This window comes from Gracilinanus agilis, chromosome 2, assembly GCF_016433145.1.
Source record: "Gracilinanus agilis isolate LMUSP501 chromosome 2, AgileGrace, whole genome shotgun sequence".
Taxonomy (NCBI): Eukaryota; Metazoa; Chordata; class Mammalia; order Didelphimorphia; family Didelphidae; genus Gracilinanus; species Gracilinanus agilis.
In genome coordinates, this window is record NC_058131.1 from 503,564,555 (window position 1) to 503,587,187 (window position 22,633).

At 35.7% G+C, this 22,633-nt stretch overlaps 1 protein-coding gene across 3 annotated transcripts in view; it reads right to left on the reverse strand.

Annotated features, from left to right (window-relative positions):
• Positions 1-22,633, reverse strand: part of NRDE2 (NRDE-2, necessary for RNA interference, domain containing) — a 77,689-nt gene that overhangs the window by 32,089 nt on the left and 22,967 nt on the right. Inside the window, exons 4-7 of one of the 3 annotated variants that reach the window (XM_044665005.1) lie at positions 20,866-21,015; positions 11,671-12,124; positions 10,744-11,149; positions 9,042-9,175 (exon numbers count right to left, since the gene is read on the reverse strand). In XM_044665005.1, the coding sequence (XP_044520940.1) occupies positions 9,042-9,175; positions 10,744-11,149; positions 11,671-12,124; positions 20,866-21,015 (1,144 nt within the window). Of the gene's footprint in view, positions 1-9,041; positions 9,176-10,743; positions 11,150-11,670; positions 12,125-20,865; positions 21,019-22,633 lie in introns of all 3 variants that reach the window. The other 2 variants (XM_044665004.1, XM_044665006.1) reach the window with 2 other exon arrangements.

Genomic DNA, 22,633 nt, shown 5'->3' on the forward strand with positions numbered 1-22,633 from the left:
CTATGCTAAGTTTGAAAGGAATGGTATAATGTTAATGAATGACAGAGAGAAAGGAGAACTACCCAATTTCTCCTTTTTTTTTAATGACTTCTTTATCAAGAGAAAGAACTTAAATTTAAAAGTATGGAAGAAATAGTTAAGGAGAAATTTAAACCTAGATTTGCAAGCTGCTTTAAAAAGGTTTGTCTCCAAACTCTGGGGGAAAAAATTACAATATACAGAACTGAAATATCATAAAATCTTTGTCAATCATTTTTGAAAAATCATGGGGAACAGGATATATGTTAAAAGACTACAGATTAGAAATGCTGACCCAAGTTTCAAAAAGGCGAAAATATATACAAGAGAATTTGATATCGATTATTGGCAATGGCTTAAAATGTACTAACATATATTTACAAGAAACACATTTGAGGTAGAAGACATACACAGAGTAAAGATAAGTGAATGGAGCAAAATCTACTGTGCTTCAGCTGAAGTGAAAAAAAACAGGAATAGTAATCATGATCTCAAAGAAAGCTAAAGCAAAAATAGATCTAATTTAAAGAAATAGGGAAGCAAATTACATCTTGATAAAAGGTACTATAGACAATGAAGTAATATTACTACCAAACATATATGCACTAAATTTGGTATAGCCTCCAAATTTTTAAAAGAAAATTTAAATGAGGATCAGGAAGAAATAGACAGTAAAACCATACTAACGGAGGACCTCAAAGTTCCCCTCTCAGATGTAGGTAAATCTAACAAAAATAAAAAATAAACAAGAAAGTAGTAAAGGAAATGAGTGGAATTTTAGAAAAGTTAGTTTTAATAGATCTCTGGAGAAAACTGAATGAGAATAAAAAAAGGAATATACCTTCATTTCAGCAGTGCATGATACTTTCACAAAAAAATTATCATGTATTAAGGCATAAAAACTTCATAACCAAATGCAGAAAAACAGAAACAATAAATGCATCCTTTCCAGATCATAATACAATACAAATTATAATCAATAAATGTCCATGGAATTACAAATTAAAAATTAATTGGAGGGGGCAGCTGGGTGGCTCAGTGGATTGAGAGCCAGGCCTAGAGACAGGAGGTCCTAGGTTCAAATCCGGCCTCAGACACTTCCCAGCTGTGTGACCCTGGGCAGGTCACTTGACTCCCATTGCCTACCCTTACCAATCTTCCACCTATAAGTCAATACACAGAAGTAAAGGGTTTAAAATTAAAAAAAAAATTAATTAATTGGAAACTAAATAATCTAATTCTTAAAAAGGGGTGGGTCAAAGAACAAATTATAGAAACAATCAATAATTTCATTAAAGAGAATGACAATGAGGATACCACACATCAAATTTTATGGGATACAGCCAAAACAGTACTTAAGGGAAAATTTATATCTCTGAATGCTTATATCAATAAAAATAAAGAAAAAGCAAATTAATGAATTAGGCAAGCAACTAAAAACACTAGAAAAAGGACAAATTTAAAATTCCCAGTTAAAGACTAAACTGGAAATCTTAAAAAAAATGTACTAATATGGTTTGTAAATATCTAAGAAAAGCAGTGATCACGAGAGGCATATAGACTCAGTAGACAGAGAGCCAGACCTGGACACAGGAAGTCCTGGGTTAAAAATCTGGCCTGAGGGGCTTCCTATCTATGTGACCCTGAGAAAGTCACTTAATTCCACCTGTCTATCCCTTACCACTCTTCTGCCTTGGAACTGATACTATTAATTCTAAGAGAAAGTAAGATTTTAAAAACATTAGGTTTTAGTTGCCTAAAAGTTCAACAGTGTGCCGTGGCTGTTAAAAAAAAATAAAATTAATAAAATTTTCAAGTATATTAATTATACAAAGTAATACTTCAAGAACCTGTATTTTCATATATATGTGTCTTCCTCTACTGAAGCTGATCCCAAATGTAAAGCTGTTGAAGCCCCCAAAATTCTTCAATTTGCAGTCAATCCAATGATAAGTCTCTTCAAGCCTAATTAATTAGCTAAGCCGATCCTTTGTGCCTGGATGACAGGCATACAGCTCATTAACACCTCATCTAAAATCCTAATCCAATGACTCATATGCCATGGAGGCAACCCTAGGTTCACAAAGTACCAGTGGAGCACAAACTTAGGCAAAGGCTATTGTACCAAGATAAAAATAAAAATAATTACGTGTAATTATTTCATCTATAAAAATAAATAAGATATATGCAGATTAGATAAATGATAGAAAAATGAAAGAAAAAAAGAAAAAAACGGTATCTTACATTTGTATAGGCCTTTACAATTATCAGAAATAGTCTCATGTGATTTCATTCTACTTCACAGCCACTCTGTAAGGCAAGTAGGGCAGATAATATTTCCTTTATATAAATGAGGAAATTAAAACTCGGAAAAGTTTCATGAGTTTGCCAACATCATGTAGCTAATATATTAGAAGGTCTAAGAACCAGAACCTGAATCTTTTTGATCCCACTGTTCATTCCAGGATACCCAGAGTACTAACATCCAGAGAAATATCAGCCCCAGCACAGGCAGGGCCAAAATGATTACAGAATAGTAGGAAGTATAGCAAGACTCTCCAAACATCTCACCTCCAGCCCCAAATCCTCCAAACAAACCTAAAAAACACACTAGATCAAATCCAGATTGGGAAATTCAACAAAAAAGTCACATTAAATCAATTTTCAAAGAACAAAGAGAGGTCTGTGTACAGTGGAAATGGGGTCTGGCCAGAACACACAACACAAAATATTCCAGCAGAGTAAAATGAAGCCTTAGATCCACTCCGGAGAAACAGAATTGTGAAAGGTGCAGAAAGAGGTGCCAAACTGGTAGCTCAGTCACTCACTGCCCAGTGCAAGGGCAAACTCTACAGGGACCTACACTTGGGTGGTATTCCAGGATAAGGAGTGTTTGCAGTCCCTAGGTTGCAAGGATCCAATTCAAAACAAGTAGTAGCTGTGATTGTGACCCCAAGAACAGCAAGGTCTAAGATGCCAGTGCCCAGCCACGACTGAAGCCTGAAGCAGAATAACCAAAGCAAGAAGCTCAGACAAAAAGGAAACCATCAGTTGTCATTCTGATCCAGCAGAGTTTTTCAGCCTGTCTAGTGAAGGTTGAGTCTAACAGTAGTCTACTGTAGTTCCAACCAGAATAAACCTACAATAATGACACCCAAGTCAAGAACTTGTAGAGAGCTCAGACCATGAGTAGAAGCATTTATACTATGCCCTAGATCAGATCACTTAGGTTCAGTGAAAGTTTTCAGGTCCCCAGTCCAAGTTGTCCTAGAATTCCTGCAGTAACATAACATTCAATACCAGAAAGCAGCAACAGGACCATCCTAGACCTTCCCTCCAGAAATGAACAGAGCTCAACTCTAACATAAAGTCTGAAACAAAGTAAGTAAGTGTGGGAAGCCGTTCTATGTATTAAAGCCTTTGGAGAAATAGGATCAAATTTAGGGCCTGTTATCTGGATTCCCTATGTGACCAATCCAGGCTGAGGCAGTCTTTGTGTTTGGTCCTGGTCACCTGAGCCCCAAAAGGCTCTGGTACCAGCAGGTAGGTTAATCCAAAATCAACTTGATCCCTCCAAGAGGCTATTAGGAGTCATTTAGAGAAACAGAGTCTGTAACAGATATTTTATCTGGATCCCATTACAAAATCATTGGCAAGTAAAACTGTGTGTATGATTTTTCTGCACTGCATGTCAGGAATGCAGACAGAATGGGCCATCTAAGATAAAAATCTGAGGCTCCTCTTTTGACTCAGTTTTGATCCCCACCTTTCTTAGAACTCCTATTGGAAAACTTTGAAGCGGCAGACCAGCATCTACTGAGTTAATGATTCCTCTCCTTGATAATTAAGAAGCCTGGACCCTGACAAACATTACTTAAGATAAGTCTGCATACTTAGATAAGTATGGCGCTTTTAGTCTTGACTTTATTTGTCCAGGTGCCTATAATCCTGGAAGATAGAACTCAATAAGTGAGCATCTCCATAAAAATATTTCCTCTCCCAGAATTATCCCTACTAATTGATGGTTGGAATTTGGCCATTGTCTTGGTACTTATACGTTTACTCTTTAGACTTTAATGGGTTATGTATGATCTGTTACCCCTTCATAGCTGTGTTCTTTGTTTGAAACCAGTATATAATAAACTCCCAAGCCCACAGACTTTGGGACAGCATGGGCTAACCACTAGTCTAGTTGTTCTCATTTTCTTTCTCCTGCCTTAACCATCCTATGCCACCACGCCGCTCAGGACCCCAAAAAATCATATAGAGGCATGGCCCCCTATAAGTAGGCTCAAAAAAAGGGCAAACAAAAAAATTATCAAGACATGATGAATATCATCACCACAATATGGTGACAGGGATATGCAAAACACAAACCCAGAAAAAGAAAATAAATCCAAAATATCTATGAGCAAAGCTTCAAATTAAAACACAGCTTGACTATAGATCCAACTAAAAGATATGAAGCAAGAATTAAGAAAACTGTTTTTACTGTTATATGATATACCAATTAATATGTAATTAATATCTATAAATTTTTAAATAAATAGAATTAAAAATAAAAGAGTGCTAGAGGAAATAATTCAAAAAGAAATGAGAACTATGGAAGAAAGAATTAATTGTAAAGGGAATTAACAGCTTAGCACAAGAGGTACAGAACCTTGCCAAGCAACAAACTCCCTAAAAGTTACAATGGGCCAAACAGAAGCCAATGACTCGATGAGATAACAAGAAATATTAGTCAAAAGTCTGGAAAAAAATAAAAAATATATATTAAATATCTCACAGCAAAAAAAAAAAATTCTGATCTGGAAAATAGGTTAAGAATATGCTTAGGCAGGGGGCAGCTGGGTAGCTCAGTGGATTGAGAATTAGACCTGGAGACAGGAGGTCCTAGGTTCAAATCTGGCCTCAGACACTTCCTAGCTATGTGACCCTGGGCAAGTCACAACCCCCATTGCCTAGCCCTTACCACTCTTCTGCCTTAGAATCAATACACAGAATTGATTCTAAGATGGAAGGTAAAGGTTTAAAAAAAATTAAAACAAAAACAAACAAACAAAACAAAAAAGAATATGCTCAGGCCAAAGGAAAAAATTCTGTGAACAGCCAGAAAGAAAGAATTAAAGTACCAAGGAGGCCACAGTCAGGATTACAGACAATTTAGCAGCCATCACTATAAAGTAGTAGATAGAGAAGAAAATTATATTCCAGAAGGCAAAAGATCTAGGCTTATAACAAACAACAACTTACTAAGGAAAACCAAGTATAATTCTATTGGGAAAAAATAGATCTTTAATGGAATAGGAGACTTTAAGAATTCCTGATGAAAAGACCAAAGTTTTGTAGAAACTTCCGAGTGTAACATACAGGAGTCAAGAGAACCAAAAAAAAGCAAACAAATAAACAATTACATAAGGATCTAAACAAAGGTAAACTGCTTAAGATTTAAGCATACTTTTTTTTAACTTAATTTTTCCTGGGTTTTTTGGTCTATTTTCTTTTGCAGCATGGATAATATGGAAACAGATTTTGTATGACTGTACAAGTATAATCTATATCAAATTGCTTGTCTTCTCAAAGAGGGTAATGGGGGGAAGGAGGGAAACCATTTGTAAGTCAAATTTTTTTTTTAAAAATCAAATGCTAAAAAATTGTTTTTGTAACTGAAAAAATAAAATTCAAAAAATGTTTTAAAAGATAAACTGATTACATTCTAATATAAGATGGCATGTCTTTGTTTATTATCATCATAAAGGGCAGAGAAGGCATAAAGAGCATCTACTTAGAGGCTCTAAAAGTAGTTTTGTTACATCTTAATGTCCTTAAAAGACAAAAGGAGAGACAAAAAGACTACACTAGAGGAAGAGGGAGAGAGGGGGAATGTTAGGGAAAATCATCTCCCATAATCAGGGTGTACAAATAGAAGTCTATACAAATAAGAAGAAAGTAATAGAGAAGGAGTGGGACTACACTTGAATCTCACTCTCATTTGTATTGGTCAAACAGAAAGAAGACTACATATACACACAGTTAGGTAAAGAAATACATTCCACTAAAGAGGGAAACAAAAGGAAAAAGGGGTAAGAGGGAAGATATATTAAGGAAAGGATTAGTCTTAAGGAAAATAACTCTAAGGCTGTACAAAAATTTATATACTGCTCTTTTTGTAGTAGCAAAGAACTAGAAACTAAGGGGATTTCCATCAACTAAGGAATGGCTGAACAAGTTATCATATATAAATGTGATGGAATAGTTCTGTGTATTTAAGGAATTGTAAAGGGGTGTAGAAATTATGAAAGGGATAGTTTCAGAGAACCCTAGGAAGATCAATATGAAATGATGCAGAACAAAGTGAGCAGAACCAGAAGATCAACTTATACAATGACACCACCACAAAGATAAATGACTTTGAAAGAATTATGGTAAGTATAATGAACAAACTATTCCAAAGGAATTGATAGAGAGGTAAAGGACTCATTTTGGATCTGGCCAATTTAGAATTTATTTTCCTTGCCTAGGCATGTTTACAGCAGAGGTTTTATTATTTTTTATTTCTCAACTGAGAAAGGAGCGTAGGAAGATTTTTGCTGATTAAAATAATTTAATTTAAAAAATAGTCTCACTACATTCTTCACTACTCAGACCATAACTAGAGAATTATTCTAGGTATCATATTTTAGGAGGAATTCTAAGAAAGTGGAGGAAATCCTGAAGGGTGACCAGATGATTTGTTTTAAAACCATGCCATGTGAAAAATGTTAGAAATATCTAAGAATGTTTCACCTAGAATGAAATTGGGGAGGAAAGATAACAAACATTTGTTCATCATCTAGGAAAGGGACTATAGATCCTTTCTACGTAACCATAAGGAGGAAAACTGTAACATCAATGGCATTATACTGAAGATTCCTATATGTGGTAGGGACTTGGACTGGATAACTAAAGACTAATATTTTTTCTAACTGAAAGGATCAATGAAATTCCTTCTTAACTTTAGGAAAAAGTTTATTCTTACAGACAGATTTGTATGATTTCAGTCAAAATAATGGAAATTAAGCAACATAGAGCTTCCTTTTTGGCCTTAGTTACTAAGAAAGTAAAAGCTAAACTATCCAGCTGTGGTAACTGGCTTCTCTCAGCTCTCTTGTAGCACCTCTTTGCTGCTATGCTTTAGGTGGTCTTTGTTCAGTTTTTATCTATAACTGTCCTATTTCTGACATAAGCTTAACTTGAAACCTGCCTAAATCCTTCTAGAATCAGGTGGAATATAAATACTAAACATTTTTTAAAATAAAAGAAGTAAAAGTTGATATCTCTAATTACCAATTAATATTAATAAAAGTAAGCAAACACTGCTGAAAAGAAATGACAACATCCAAAGTTATTTTTTAGAAAATCCACTTGCCCGAGGCTGCCATTCATTAGTAACTATGAAAAGAACTAAGCACTCTCATGTGCAAAAGATTAAACTCAAGCATATAGAATTACTTTCAAAAAACAAACTTTGACATTTGATTTCATCTGTGATTCTGGCTAAGAATAAATTTAGACAGTGGGACTTATGGTGATTAAAAGGTTAATTGAGTAGTTAAAATAAAGAATTGTAGGGAACAGGGAGTATTGTAAAACAATTAAACACAAGGAGCAGCTAGGCATGGATAGAGCCAGGCATGGAATTGGGAGGATCTGGGTTCAAATTTGACCTCAGACATTTCCAAGATGTATTGACCCTGGTCAACTCATTTAACCCCATTTGCTGGACCCTTACCCTTCTGTCTTGGACTTGTTACTAAGATAGAAAGTAGGGATTTAAAACAAAGAAAGAAAAAAAGTTAAAAATGGTTTTAGGACTAGAGGATGATCAAGTTCTAATGTTGCTCCATAGATATTGTGTATTGTTTGTCCACAGTAAAAGTTCAATCAGTCAGTAGGACAAAATGTATTATATGAGAAGGAAGGGGCACAAAACTTCCTAAAATGTGGCTCCTCACTTTTAGGTTTTCCTTTCACTGCTGCTATGAAGGTTTTTTCAAATAACCCTTATCTTCTGTCTTGATTCCAAGGTAGAAGAGCTGTAAAGGGTAGGCAATGGGGATTAAGTGACTTGCCCAAGGTCACACAGCTAGGAAGTATCTGAGCCCAAATTTGAACCCAGGACGTCCCACCTCTAGACCTAGCTCTCTATCCACTAAACCACCCAGCTTGACTATAAAGATTTTTTTTTTACAAAAAGCCTGATAGAAAATAAGCATAGAACAGATCTAAAATATACTTCCCCTAATAAACTATGACTGTATCTAATTTTTATATCATATTTCTTTTAAAATCCTACAAACTCTTCTACCATACATATCTAAGTTATTGACTTCTAACCTCGCATAATGAGCTCTTTATTATAAAATATCAAAGACAAAAAGGAACTAAAAGGTAATCTAATCCAATTCGCTTTCATTGTATATATAAGCAGAGAGTCTAAAACACTAATAAAAGGTCTCACAGCCAGTTAGTGGCAGAATTTTAACTTGAATTACTGTGAATTTGAATTTTAATCACTTTAGTCTAGGTTATGTTCCATTATACAACATTACCTCTTCCTACTATAATGCCCTAGTCATAAACATGACTTTGTGTGTATGTGTGTGACTAGAGCAGTATTATATTACACACAAACATTCCCATACATCTGCTGGAGCTATTGCTAGCTTGTTCAGTAATTGTCTCAGATGTGAAACAGAAGCCTCACTCACAAGTACTCATTGTACATAGGTAAAAAAATAGGCATTCAATAAATGTTTCTTGACTACTGGCTAGTAAATAAAAGGTTACTAAGTTTTATCCACAGGAAAAAATCAATTTAACCAGCACAGGCTAGAAGAAATTACTTAAAGAAAATGAATTTCCCCATCTAACCAACATTTTACAAGTCATCATTGGTCTCTGTTCCTAGCCCTCAAGTTCCACCATTTTTGAGATGACCCTCTAACAAGAAATACTAGAAATAAGGAAATAGAAATTACTACCTGTCCCCTGGTAGGGAGATCTTTCACACTGTCAGGTTTGAAGAAAGTAAAGTCAATCATGGCCTGGAACAAAGAGATTGCTTTTTCAGAGTGACCAGCTTGTCTGAGAAAATGACACTGCTGAAGAAAGAGTGCTATAAAAGAGAGAAGAGAAAGAGAAAATTACTTTTTTAAAACATTCAAAAGAAAGGATTCATTTTCCAAAAGAGATACAAAATTCAGAAAAAATTTCTCTTTAGTTTAAAATGGAAATATTTCACTGTGCTAAAGACAAAAGAGTAAAAAATTCTCAATTATTTTTCCAGGAGTAAAAAAAGCTTTAATTTTTTTTGTTTTAAATATTCATTTAATATTCTAGTTTACCTAAGTAATCAAATAACAAAATGCATTCATTCACATTTTTACAACTGATCTAGTGCTGGATTAAAATATTAAAACTACAAATGGCACAGTATATAAATTGAGTTAAGAAATTAGCCTAATTATTAACGATCATAAAGTCAAGTTTCACTTGTACTTAAGAAAGCTATATAAATACAAGTACATTGGATTTTTACCAGAAAGGAAAAAGACCTCTATCTACTTTAGCACTAGATGGCATTATTCACCAGCAGATCTCATCATATACTCATGGCCTGTAATAAACAAATCAAGATCTTATGATAGAGCCTTTGAATTTGTTTCAGTCTTATACCAACTACTGACCTAATAATATTCAATCATCCATAAGCAGAAGACAAGTAATCATTTTATCCCTTTATTAAAACAGTAAATCCTTGAGTTAAAAGTCAGTAAAATTATTTCTCAAAAAAAAATGTGGATTTAGCTTAACAGACAACTTTCAAAATGAATTTTTAATAGATTTCCTTTATACAGGCTCTAAAATATCAGCTTTTCTAAAGACTGATAGAAATGTCTTGGGGGCAGCTGGGTGGCTCAGTGGATTGAGAGTCAGGCCCAGAAGGGAGGTCCTGGATTCAAATCTGGCCTCAGACACTTCCTAGCTGTGTGACCCTGGGCAAGTCACTTAACCCCCATTGCCTAGCCCTTACCACTCTTCTGCTTTAGAACCAATACACATTGATTCTAAGATGGAAGGTAAGGGTTTTAGAAGAAAAAAAAGAAATGTCTTATTCATTCATCTAATACATCCATTCACCAAAAATTGCACCAGAAGTTGCACATGTTCCATAACACATTTTAAATAATTTGTACAGAGTCTTATGCCTCAAATAGGAATAATGGATTAGTGCCTGACAACTTGATCATTTGGTTCCAAACTGACTCAGTAAATGTCTATTCTTTTATCCATTAAATGGCAATACCCTATAAAGTAGAGGAAAAAAAACTAGAAAACTGAGAAAAAATATCACATACTAAACTTTTCTACACTGCTGCAAAGTGCTAATTCAAAAACAATTTATTTTACAAGATAGAAGAATTTATCTTTAGAAAACCTCACATCTATTTGTTCTTCATATTAATATTCTGGGTTCCTCTGAAATATCGGCAATTCACTCAATTTATATTACAAGTTCTTTTGCAAAAGAGGAGCATCTGTTACCTCCATATGGGGGTAGCAATGCTTGCTTTATCAACTCAAAAAGCAAGACTCCAGACGTTTTCAGTACTTATTTTTTTACCAAAAAGTGCCCTTGATTACAACTATCTTTCTATATTTCATTTCACAGTGATCTCTCACCGAACATAGCTTCCTCGGTTCCAGGCAATGCAGGATGAGATAAGATGCTCCCATCTTGTACCGCTGCCAGGGTGCTGAGGCATTTTCCATACAGATTGTGAATTTTGGATACTGTAAAGGTGCTAAATTGGCTCTGGCAAAATAAGAGGTATTTCTGCCATAGGGCTGTATTATTGGGGTGTAAAAAAATCAGTTTCTGCCACTCTTTGATCAAAGTAGATGGTTCCCAGAATTCTGCACAGAGTTTTAGCCTGGCAAGCTTCAGCTCCACGCTGTTCTGGTTGCTTTCAATGGCACGTTCTAAAATGGACAATTTCTTTTCCAGAATTAGCTTCAGTGATTTTCTTCTAGATTCTTGCTCTCCCTCACTGATGGTGTATAGACTGGTTTCTTTCATCACTTGATCCTCAAAACAAAAGGAAAATTGAGTTACAATGATACATGACATGGAGTTATTCTCTGGTAACCTACTTTAGAGTACATGCACTCTCTCAAAATGAGTCTTCCTAGAAGCATTAAAAAGGCATAATTATTCCAATACTTCCTTGATAAAGAATAGAATTAACAATTTCCGTTTTTAAGAAAACGAAGTTTGAGAGATCTTATAATAGTCAGGTTCAGGCTATAAACTTCTTTTTTAGTTTATGCCCATCATTTAAAAATAATGAGTTTATATATCCCAATTACATCATAAAAGAACTATTAACCATCATATTGAATAGTATTCATTTAACTGATTGACAAAATGCATTCATTTCTAGAATGGAAGGAAAGTAACTGTTTAAATGACTCAAAATGAATAAGGGGAAAAAAATCGAGTGCCTACATAATTCAGTTAACTGGAACAACTGTTTTATTTGCACTTACTTAGGGATTTCCCCAAAAATAAAAGTATCTAAATTTTGCATCGGATAATAACACACTTACCTGAAAAGAAACAAATTCCAGCCACAGTTGAATATCCCTGGGATTCTCTCGGATTCTTCTGTTAAAGTCTTCTACTTTAGATTTTAGAATAGCATCCTCACTATCCTTCTGAGATACAGGCTGCTTTGTCTCTTGTTCTGAAGGACCCTGTCCTTGTAACCATAATGTTGTAGACTTATCATAAACTCCCAAAGGATTCATCCAATTTGAGGTGGAAGGTGGAACTTCATCATCAGAGTCTTTCACTGGTATGAATGGACTAGGGTGAGGTGAGAATATTTCAGCTTTGCTACAAATAGCAACTCCATCAATGCTAACTGAACGTATGCTTTTCTTAGAAAAATAACGTTCAAATTGCTTATGCAATTGTTTCTTTTCTGTGGAAGTACCTTCCCAAGATACACGTTGCTTTTTGGGGTTAATGCCAAGGCAGGAGTTTCCTTTCCTCTTGTATCTTTAAAAAATAAAAATAAAAAAGGTTATTAAATGGATATATGTGTGTATGTATGTATATATAGAAATATATGCGCATTTAATTGTCATAGATAACTAGATCTCAAAAAACTTTTGAGGTCCTCTACAAGACAATGAGCATCAATAAAATGTGTAACATTTAATATTTTTCTTTATATTTCTACATAGCAATGCATGGTATCTTGAATATAATAGGTGTTAAATAAAGTCCAACCTTCTAATTCAACAAATGGAGGAAGTTAAAGCCCAGTAAGGAGGCCAACCAGGTTACAAAGTGACTTTGTGGCAGAAGCAGGACTACAAGTCAGATTTCTCTTGCATTTCCTGTACTCTTTTTCACTATGTAAGGATGGGATTTGTGCGAGGGGGATGGGACAAAAGGAATCAGAGAAAGAGTTGCTGACAGTTGGTGACAGTTGAGACCAGAGAGATTTCTGGTATTTCTCCAGGAGAGGAAGGAGAGAAGAGGGGGCTTCTGGCGCAGGACTGGGAGGAGAGAGGGGGAGATGTAGGAGGAAAGAGGAGATGGACATCCCAGCTAGGATCCAGTCCTGAGGGCTTCCTGAGGATCTTTCTTTGGAAACTGAAACCCTGATTCCCTGATCAAAGCCATTCCTTTGCATCTCAACCATCGAGACTTCAACCATCGAGTCAGCTAAGTTTTTGGACTCCATTTTGGGAGCAATCTCTTAGTCTCCTTCACCCATAACCCAACCAGACCCTTTCAGGTGTAACTTACAATTATAGAAAAGGATAGAAATAGGAAATAGAAATAGAAAGAGAAGGATAAGGCAAGGGGAGATGCTTAGGAGTGGGAACCCCAAAGGTTCCCACCTGAGTGACCCCATAGAAATAAAGAAGAGGGCACCCCCAAATCTCTCTGCTCTTCACCCCTTTCCCCAACCCTAAATTGCGAATAATAAAAGCCATTAATCAGTCAGATAGCGTTCCAGAGTGCCTGAGAGACAACAAGGGAGAGGGGAACAACAGCTTGGTCTGGCTGCCTCCATCTTGAAGCCAGAACGCCCACTGCGAATTTAAATGTTGGGGGGGGGAGGTTTGTGTGAACCCCGTCCTTATTCAGAATCAGATTGGGGTACCCCATACCTCATCTTATAGGGAAGCCTCACCCCCAACTCCTGAGGGGCAGCATGACCATCCAGGTCACCCAGTTTCGGGGTGACACCACCACAAAGTTTCCCAGAGTATATTCAGCAACAGGGGACAGCTCGAGGAGAGAGTCACCATAAAGACTCTCCCTCTATCTCCCTCTATCATAACATTGGTTATTGGCTCTCTTTATTATTACAACTACACTACTGCTAGCTAATCTCTTTAAGGTCAAATTTCTTTCATGGTACCTAGCAAAGCCTATAGACACAGTTCTCAGAATGTTTTTCATGCATAAAATACAACACACAGGATTATCAAGGAAATTGATTATATTTAAATAAATGTGTAAATGTATATATAACAGACCCCCAGGTGAAGAAAGCCTAATGACATGGAAAATGCAACAGACTACAGAAATAAGGCTAAATCATTAGAGTCTTAATGATATTATGCGGTTGTATAATATTTTACATAGAATATAATGTTTTACATAGAATAACCTTGGAAGTATGCTTTAAAAATAAAATTAAAGACATCTTACTGCTAAATTAAAGCATATTTTATGGGGCAGCTGGGTAGCTCAGTGGATTGAGAACTAGGCCTAGAGGCAGGAGGTCCTAGGTTCAAATCTGGCCTCAGATACTTCCCAGCTGTGTGACCTTGGGCAAGTCACTTAACCCTCATTGCCTAGCCCTTATCACTATTCTGCCTTGTAACCAATACACAGAATTGTCTCTAAGACGGAAGGTAAGGGTTTAAATTTTTTTTTTAAAAAAGCATATTTTATAAAAACCAGTAGAGAAAGATATTTACTTGGTCTTCTTCTAAGGAAATACTTCTATTTTTCTGAATACTGATGTGCTCAAATTCAGAAAACTCAAGGTTGTAAAAATCCTAAATTACAAAGCAAATGAACTATAGAATAATTAATCACATTATAATATTTATATAGAATTTTTCTGGGCTACTTAGGTGTGTTTTATAAACTGACAGAGAATATAATCAATAAATAAACTTAATACTAATCATTTAAGATTACTCAGAAATTAAACTAACTTTCTTTATTACTTGAAAGATCCATGATTTCACCTGAGAATTCCTTAAACTAATATAGACAGCAACTTCTCTGGTGGCCAATCCTCTGATTCTTTGAGTTTAGTTAGACAAATTACAAACAACAGATATGTGGTCTATTGTCAGGCCCACACATAATTGAAAGTTTTCTACTTTGGTTGGACCTGCTAGACCTTTTGCTTGGTTAGTGGAGCCTTTGAGAATCCAAGATTATCTCCAAGCTAATGATATGGCATAAAAAAATGTAAAAAGTCTCAAAAATTATAATGTAAGTTAGAAGAAAAATACAAAATGATTTATACTCAATCTTTCAGGAAAATATTGTGTACAAATGAAGTACCATTGTATAATACCACTGAGGATGTAATATGATTCTTAAATATGAACTCATTTCTGTAGGTCAGCTGCATATTCTGTGCTCCTAAACCCTGGAGAAAACTGGTTTAATCTAACAGCATCTAAATTCATCTCTGAAGATTCAATTAGAAAAATATGAGAATTAGCAGCTGCTCTTCTTTACAATCAGACACCTAGCTATACAACCTCATCAACTGGCTAATGGAAGATGAAAATAAGACTTAGTAATACTTTCCTTCCCCAGATTCCATTTTCATGACAGTCTGTGAAATAAGCAGGGTAGGGGGTATTATTCCCATTAATGTTTAAAGATATCAAAGACTAAAGAAAATACATTTATCTGAGGAATGGCAAAATAAAGGATGTCTACAATTCAAGTTTCTACTACTCTTTTTAAATCTAATACAATGCATCTCTACTTTAAAAATCTAATATCAAAAGAGGTTAAAATACATGGATCAAAATTATTTTTCAAGTTTCCCATTTTGGAATAAAACTAAAATTGATTTTTTTTTCAGCTTTCGGATAGTACTACACTTTGGAATCAGACATAATCTAATAGGAATCAAAAACTAGGTTTTAATTTTAGCTCTATTGTGTGACTATCTGTGAGGCTCTCTGGGCCTCAATTTCCTTATATGTCAGTAAGGAAGCAGTAGTGTTAAAGTAGGTAATCTCTAAGATCTCTTCCAGATGTAACATTTTTTAAGGATACTTTCCTCTTTTTTTTAAAGAACTAATATAATTCTATTGTGGGGTCACCGCATTAGATCTAGAAGTGGCCTCAGAGGTCAACTAATTCAGAAGTGAAAACTGAAGTCAAAGAAGGTTGAGTAAATTGTCCAAGATCACACTGGTAGGAAGTATCAGAGCTAGATTATACTTGTATAAATACTTTGAGGATCAATGACACCCCTCAAAAGTTCATAATTCCTCTGACTTATTATATTTTTTTAAGCTCCTGAGGCCACTCGTCCCTTGCTGAGTCAATAGTCCAAGTCTTTCCAGTCTGAGGTGACAAGCCAGAGCTTGAGCTCTGCTGGCATCACCTTTCATCAACTCAGAGACAATGTGGTAGAAAGGGGGAGGTAGAGTCCAGGCTCCTGGAGTTCTGTCTGTCACTCATTAGGTTAGTGATCCAGGCCAGTTACAGGACCATTTGTCAGATGAAAGGGGAAGACTGAATGGCTTCTAAGGAAATTCGTCCTTTCCACTCTCTCTCTCTTTTTTTTTTTTTTAAACCCTTACCTTTCGTCTTGGAGTCAATACTGTGTATTGGCTCTAAGGCAAAAGAGTGGTAAGGCCTAGGTAATGGGGGTCAAGTGACTTGCCTAGGGTCCCCCAGCTGGGAAGTGTCTGAGACCAGATTTGAACCGAGGACCTCCCATCTCTAGGCCTGATTCTCAATCCACTGAATCACCCAGCTGTCACCCTGCTGCTCAGCCTGCCCCCTTCTACTCTTAACAATGATTCTAAGGTTCTTTTCTTCTCCTTCAGCAGTTAGCACAGAGGTCTTGTACTCTCTGTGGCCCATCCCCTTACTTCTATATTTTATTGATCACAGCTTCCTTAATTTCCACGACAAGCAAATTATTTCATATTTTATATGAAATAGCAATAATAATAACATAATCCATATGTAAGATGTGTGATATATTACATAATTTTTTAAACTACTTCTTCTTCCTCTCTTGCCCTAAGCTCTCTAACCTCTCTAATCCTCTTCTCCAATTCTTGCCAGTCTCCTCAGAAAAATCTTCATTTTACTTGTAAGCAACAGAGGCCTTAATAGAAACTGATAAGCTAAGAGTTATGCTAAGAATCTAAATCAAACCTGCTTTTTCTCAAGCATAAAATTAATTATTTTATCAAAGACTTTTAAATATAATAGTATTGCATTCTCTTATTTTTTACAATAAATATATTAATATTCCATTTACCCTCAAGCTTCATAAGGAACTTTGGGCTGTCACCTATAATAATACCTCCTACCAATGCAAAATAAGTGTACAAATAATTCTTTCTACATCTCTTGGCAGGAAGTCAGCCACAGCCTTAGTCTGAACATTTTCACTGACAGGGAAGTTTGTAAGACAGATCCTTTTTATTATTATTTAGATCTAAGTTTCCTTAAACTGAACTAAAATCTATTTACCCGTAACTAACACATCTGTCCTAATTCTGCCCCAACTAATGCATAAAATAAGAGCCTCTTTCCCATTACAAGCCTTCAATTAGCTGAAAACTGCTAGTATAATCCCTTTATATCTTCTCCAGAATAAATATCACCTATTTTCATATGCCTTCCTCATGTGACATGGTCTCTAAACTCTAATACCATTCTCTATTAAAGTGTGGCAAATTTGATAAAAATTAAATTAAAATGTAGCACTAATAACTGGCCCTAACATTCCAAATATAGACTGGCCAGTACAGAACAGGATTATTACCTCCCTAGATCCTGACACCATACTTCTACTAATAATGATTAAGATTGCAGTCACATCATTTTGATGAATCACGATGAAATTGGAAACAGTAAACAAAAACTTGCTGAAGTTATTTTTTATTTTAACTGCTTTTAAGTGTTTTCTCCCTAGTCTTATAGTTACGAACTTTATTTTTTTTTAGCCTAAGTGCTGTACTTTAAATTTATTCCTATAAATTTCACCTAATTAGTTTGGGCCTGCCATTCTAAATTTTTTTAAACTTAATATGGTCTGAAATATTAGTTCTCTCCCCCAAGTTTTTGTTAATCATAGATTTGAGAAGTGCAATTTCCATGTCAACATTTGTAAAAAAGAGCCAAGGATTAGGACTTGAGTGACATGCCACTAGGGCCTTTGTTCAAGCTGACAATGATATTAGTGAATGGCGAAGCTTCTAATAAAGCATTAAGCCTCCACAGGGATACAATAAATACTTTTGATTTATTAATGGAGGAAAAAAAGGCCTCAAATATATCATGGAGTAAATTGTCATCAAGTTTTATGGATTCTACCTCCTTAATGTCTAAATATATTCTCTATTATGATTGTTCGATCAGCTACAAATCTGCCTAATTATATTTTCATGTAACCTACACTTCTCAGGATTATTCACAAGAATATAACGACTGTCAAATGCCTTACTGAATTCCAAATATACTATCTATAGAATTCCTCTGTTCCACCAACCAGTCTATTAACAATACTAAGAAAGAAAATGAGATAAAGTTGGCGTGACTTATTCCTGGCAAATTTATGCTGAAACCTAGTGATCATTCTTTTCTAGATGCTCACAAACCATATGTTTAATAATCTTATTTTTCCAAAGATTGTCATCAATCTGACTTATCTTTAGTTTCTATAATTCACCTTTTCTCCTATCAGATTGGTATGTTTGCTCAACCCTCTTGTGTTCTATTACTTCTCAGAAATGACCAACAGTTTTTCTATGATAATGCCCTTAAGTTCTTTCAGTACCCTGGGATATAGCTTATCTGCATCTGGAGCACTGAACACATCTAAAGGAGGTTAGATACTCTGGTTAGCTGTGCTTCCAATCTCTCTTTGTCACAAACCTTGTGTCCATTACAGTTTGTTCTCTTTAATAATGTGGATGAAAAAAAGTATAAGTTGAGTAGTTCTGTTTTCTGTGAGTCATCCATTAATAGCACATCCATCACTAGACCTTTCATTTCCTTGTTCATCATCTTCTTCCAGACATAACAACAAGACCTCCCCTTTTTATTTTTGTAAGTCTCAATTCCTTCTGGGCTTTAGGCTTCCTGACACTATTGTTCAAGCCTCATGCCATTCAACTGTATTAGTCTAAGACCTTCACCATTAATAAGTTCCTCTCTCTTCCTCATCTTTAATTTCTCATGGTCTCTGCTGCCTAAAAATATGCCCAAATCTCCCTTCTCATCCTTTAGCCTTCACTTGACCTCACTTATAGCACTCTTCAATTTTTCAGGCAAACCCCTAGAAAAACTGTCTACATTAGTTACCCCTACTTATTTTCCTCTCATTCACTGCTCAACCATTTTCAAATTGGCTCATTCAACTATAGCTTCTCTTTCTAAAGTCACAAATGATCTTCTGATGAGCTCCTATAGCATTTGACATCATTAACCACTTTCTGCTCCTGGATAATCTCTCCTCTGAGTTTTCACAATGCTACTTTCTCTACCTTATCTGACTGTTTCCTTTGAAGCCTTTTCTGGATCCACTCTCATTCTCTTTCATCCTCTCTGTCTCTGTCTCTCTCTCTGTCTATGTCTCTATGTCTCTCTGTCTCTCTGTCTCTCTCTCTCTCTCTCTCTCTCTCTCTCTCTCTCTCTCTGTCTGTCTATGTCTCTCTCTCTCTTCTGTGACTTTGGATTTCCAAGTGATATTGTAGAGAGTGGAAAAGAGGAGAGAACAGTCAACCCTGGAGTCCGTTACCTCTTACCTTGTAATAGCTATTAGCGGTTCTTCCTGGTTCTCATATCTCCCTGCTCTAATTCATACTCTTCTATGCTGATGACTCAAATCTGTATTTCTAGCCTAGTCTCTTTTCCTGAATTCCATCATTAACTGACTATAGGACACTTCAAAATGCAGGCCCTAAAAGCATCTCAAACTCAACATGTCAAATCTGTATTCATTATCTTTTCCTCTAAACCTTTCCCTCTTCTGAGCCTTCTCAATTCTGTCAAGAAATCATTCTTCCAGTTACTTCAGTCATGTCCATTGCTACTTGCCAGAGATATATGGAGTCAATAAATACACAAGCGTGCTCAGTGTCTCTACATTATGCTATGAATTTAGGTCCTTATGGGATCTCATAAAGAGAGAAAAAGGAGAGCAGACACCATAGGAATGAGCACTAGAGCCAAAAACACTACAATATTCTTCCTAATTCTCAGGTCTCTCTGTTCCAAACCATACTCTATTCCACCAGTAGATTAATCTTCCTAAAGCATACTCTTCAACTCCAAACCTTTCAATGATTAACCACCATAAAGTTCCAACTCCTTCACTGGTAGTGAAGGTCTTCCTCAATTTGGTCACAACCTAAGTTCCCAGTGTTATTTCATATTACTCTCACAAGCTCTATTGCTCTAGCTCAGTGATTCCCAAAGTAGGCACTACAAAGTGGGTGTTGCAGTGATCCAGGGGAGCGGTGATGGCCACCGGTGCATTTATCTTTCCTATTAATTGCTATTAAATTTTTTTAAAAATTAATTTCCAGGTATATAAGAAAAACAACTGCTTGAACGCATGGGTTGATGAGGACATGATTGGGGATCAAGACAACCACACCAATGCAATTACCAACAATTTGGAAATAGGTCTTGATCAATGACACATGTTAAAACCAGTGAAAATGTGCATCGGCCATGGGTGGGGGGAGAGCAGGGGATGAAGGGGAAAGTAGGAGCATGAATCATGTAACCATGTTAAAAATGAATATTAATAAATGGTTAAAAAAATTAATTTCCAGGGGACTAAGTAATATTTTTTCTGGAAAGGGGGCGGTAGGCCAAAAAAGTTTGGGAACCACTGCTCTAGCTAAACTGGACTACTCATCATTTCTCCAAGCATGCTTTCCCACTTCTGTGATTTTGTTTACACCACTCCTCACACCTAACACGTCTAACATCTCTTACCTTACTCTCCCATTAATTTCCCTACTGAAATCCTACCCATTCTTCAAGGATCAACTCAAAGGATTATCTACTTCCTTCCTAAAACCTTCCCTTGTGCTCTCTACCTGACCTTGCCCTAAGTAGCAGTGGTTTCTCTCTTCTGAACTATCACAACACTCTATACCTTTTCTATACTTTTATTATATACTTGTTGGGATTAGGGTTATTTATGTGCATATCTTAACTCCCCTGTCAGATTGTAAGCTCCTTGAAAACAAAGACTATATTTTATTCATATGTGTTTCCCCCTCAGTGTATAGAACAGTGCTTATTAAGTCAAGTATATAAAGTGTTTATTCAATGAAAAATAATAAGTGCTCTCACATACATGTTTCTGACAACTTTAGGGCAAAAACAACATTATTTTGACAAGATATTTCAACATAATGCCAATCATAAATAAAATTATGAAGGGTATTGGATGAGCATAGAAGAACTCAGGACAATATATTATAATAAACAAATTATTTCTAGAAATTTTAAGGATAGAACATTATGTGTACCTTGCTATATCCCCACGATAGAGAGATTTATACTCCCAGTTTGCTGGATCTGGTTTCTTATCTGTTCTGAAAGTTTCTGCTGTCAGAGTCTGAATGTCATCCAGCCAAACAAAGCGACTTCCACTGTTGTCAGTGACATTATTTTCTTGACTGCTAGACAGGGGTGGGAGTTGGGGGAGGGGCCACGAATACATGAACAAGGAAAGAAAAGAGACAAAAACAGCTTTTTAAAAAACCCTAAGCTAAATATTTATTATTTATAAAAACAAGTTAAGTTAAATATTTAAAATCCCACATAGTTATCAAGAATACCCAAATGTGCAGTATGTGCAAATGCCATGGAAAGAGGAACCCAAGAATCTCATTTCAGTGGAACAGCTAGGAATTATGAACAATGGCCACTAAACTATGCACTCAAAGATCTTACCACATCTCAAAAATGAACCTTAGTCTCAGAATACATATTTCCTAGTTCAGGAAAATATAAATATCCTGAAGTTAATATGTAAAAGTGATAACCCTCATCACTTTACCCCTCAAAAAGATACATGATTCATTAATGTAGGTATTTCTTTCACTGACACATGTAGTTCCTGTATACCTTAGTTGATGGTTTTTTTGAGTTTCTGGGGCCAACATAATTATCAGGTAACTAACACTCCTAGTGATAAAATTTTGAAACTAGCTACTGTCCCCTGATAAAAGACAACACATTCCATCACCAGGTCTGTACTTGAAATCTTCTTGGCCTGACGAGACTTTCTGGCATTTAGGCTATGAAAGCATAGCCTTTGAGAACATGGGTCAGCTCTATGCCATGATAAATCATCAGAAGATGACTTTAGGAGAGGAATATTAGAATAATTCTAATGGTCCACATTCCTACAGGACTTATAGTTCCAAAAGTATTTTTTGGAGAACTATAAGGTACTTAGTACATATAGTAGTATTATTCTCATTTTGCAAATTAGGAAACTGAGGCTTAAAGGAGTTAAAGTGACTTGCTTACAGTAGGGGAGCTAATGTCAAAGCTGAACCTAAAATTCAAGTCCTTCCAGGGCTTTTTCTTTTATACCACAATACATCTCATCTTAAAGTACTTCTATAGATATGTAGGACATTATCTCAACTCCAAAGGTGCTACAGCTTTTGTCAGAAAAGGGGCCTGTCTTCAGAATTGCAGATGTTAAGAGCCAAAAAGGCCCTTGGAGAAGATCTAACCTCTTCATTTTAAAAGTCAGAAAAATGTGACCCAGAAAGTTGAAGTAAAAGGACAGAACTGAGAACATCAGATGAAAGTTGTGAGGTGGAAGATTTCAGTTTCATCTAATGAAAAATTTCATTACCTCACAATTAAAACTATGCAAAAGTGAAATGTGTTTTATCACGAAGTAGTGAGTACCCCATCACTAGGAGATATTCTACTAGAGGCTCACTAACCATATCAAGTTATTGTACATGGAATTATTGTTAAGAGATAGGTTGAACTAGATGATCTCTCTACTACTTCATAATCCTTAAGATTCTGTGACTCCCTTGCATTGGTCATAAGTGACAGAGCCAGTTCTCAACCCAGGACTTTTGGACTGCAGGTCCAATACTGTTCCTTCTAAACGTGTTCTCAGTATTATCTCAGAGGGCTAATAAACTTTATTCAAAATGTTAAACTGGCAAGATTTAGTTAGGGTTGGAATCTATTTGATTTGGAACTACTGAATACTCTATTTTGTGCATATGTGTGTACATATATATGTGGGTATATACCCAT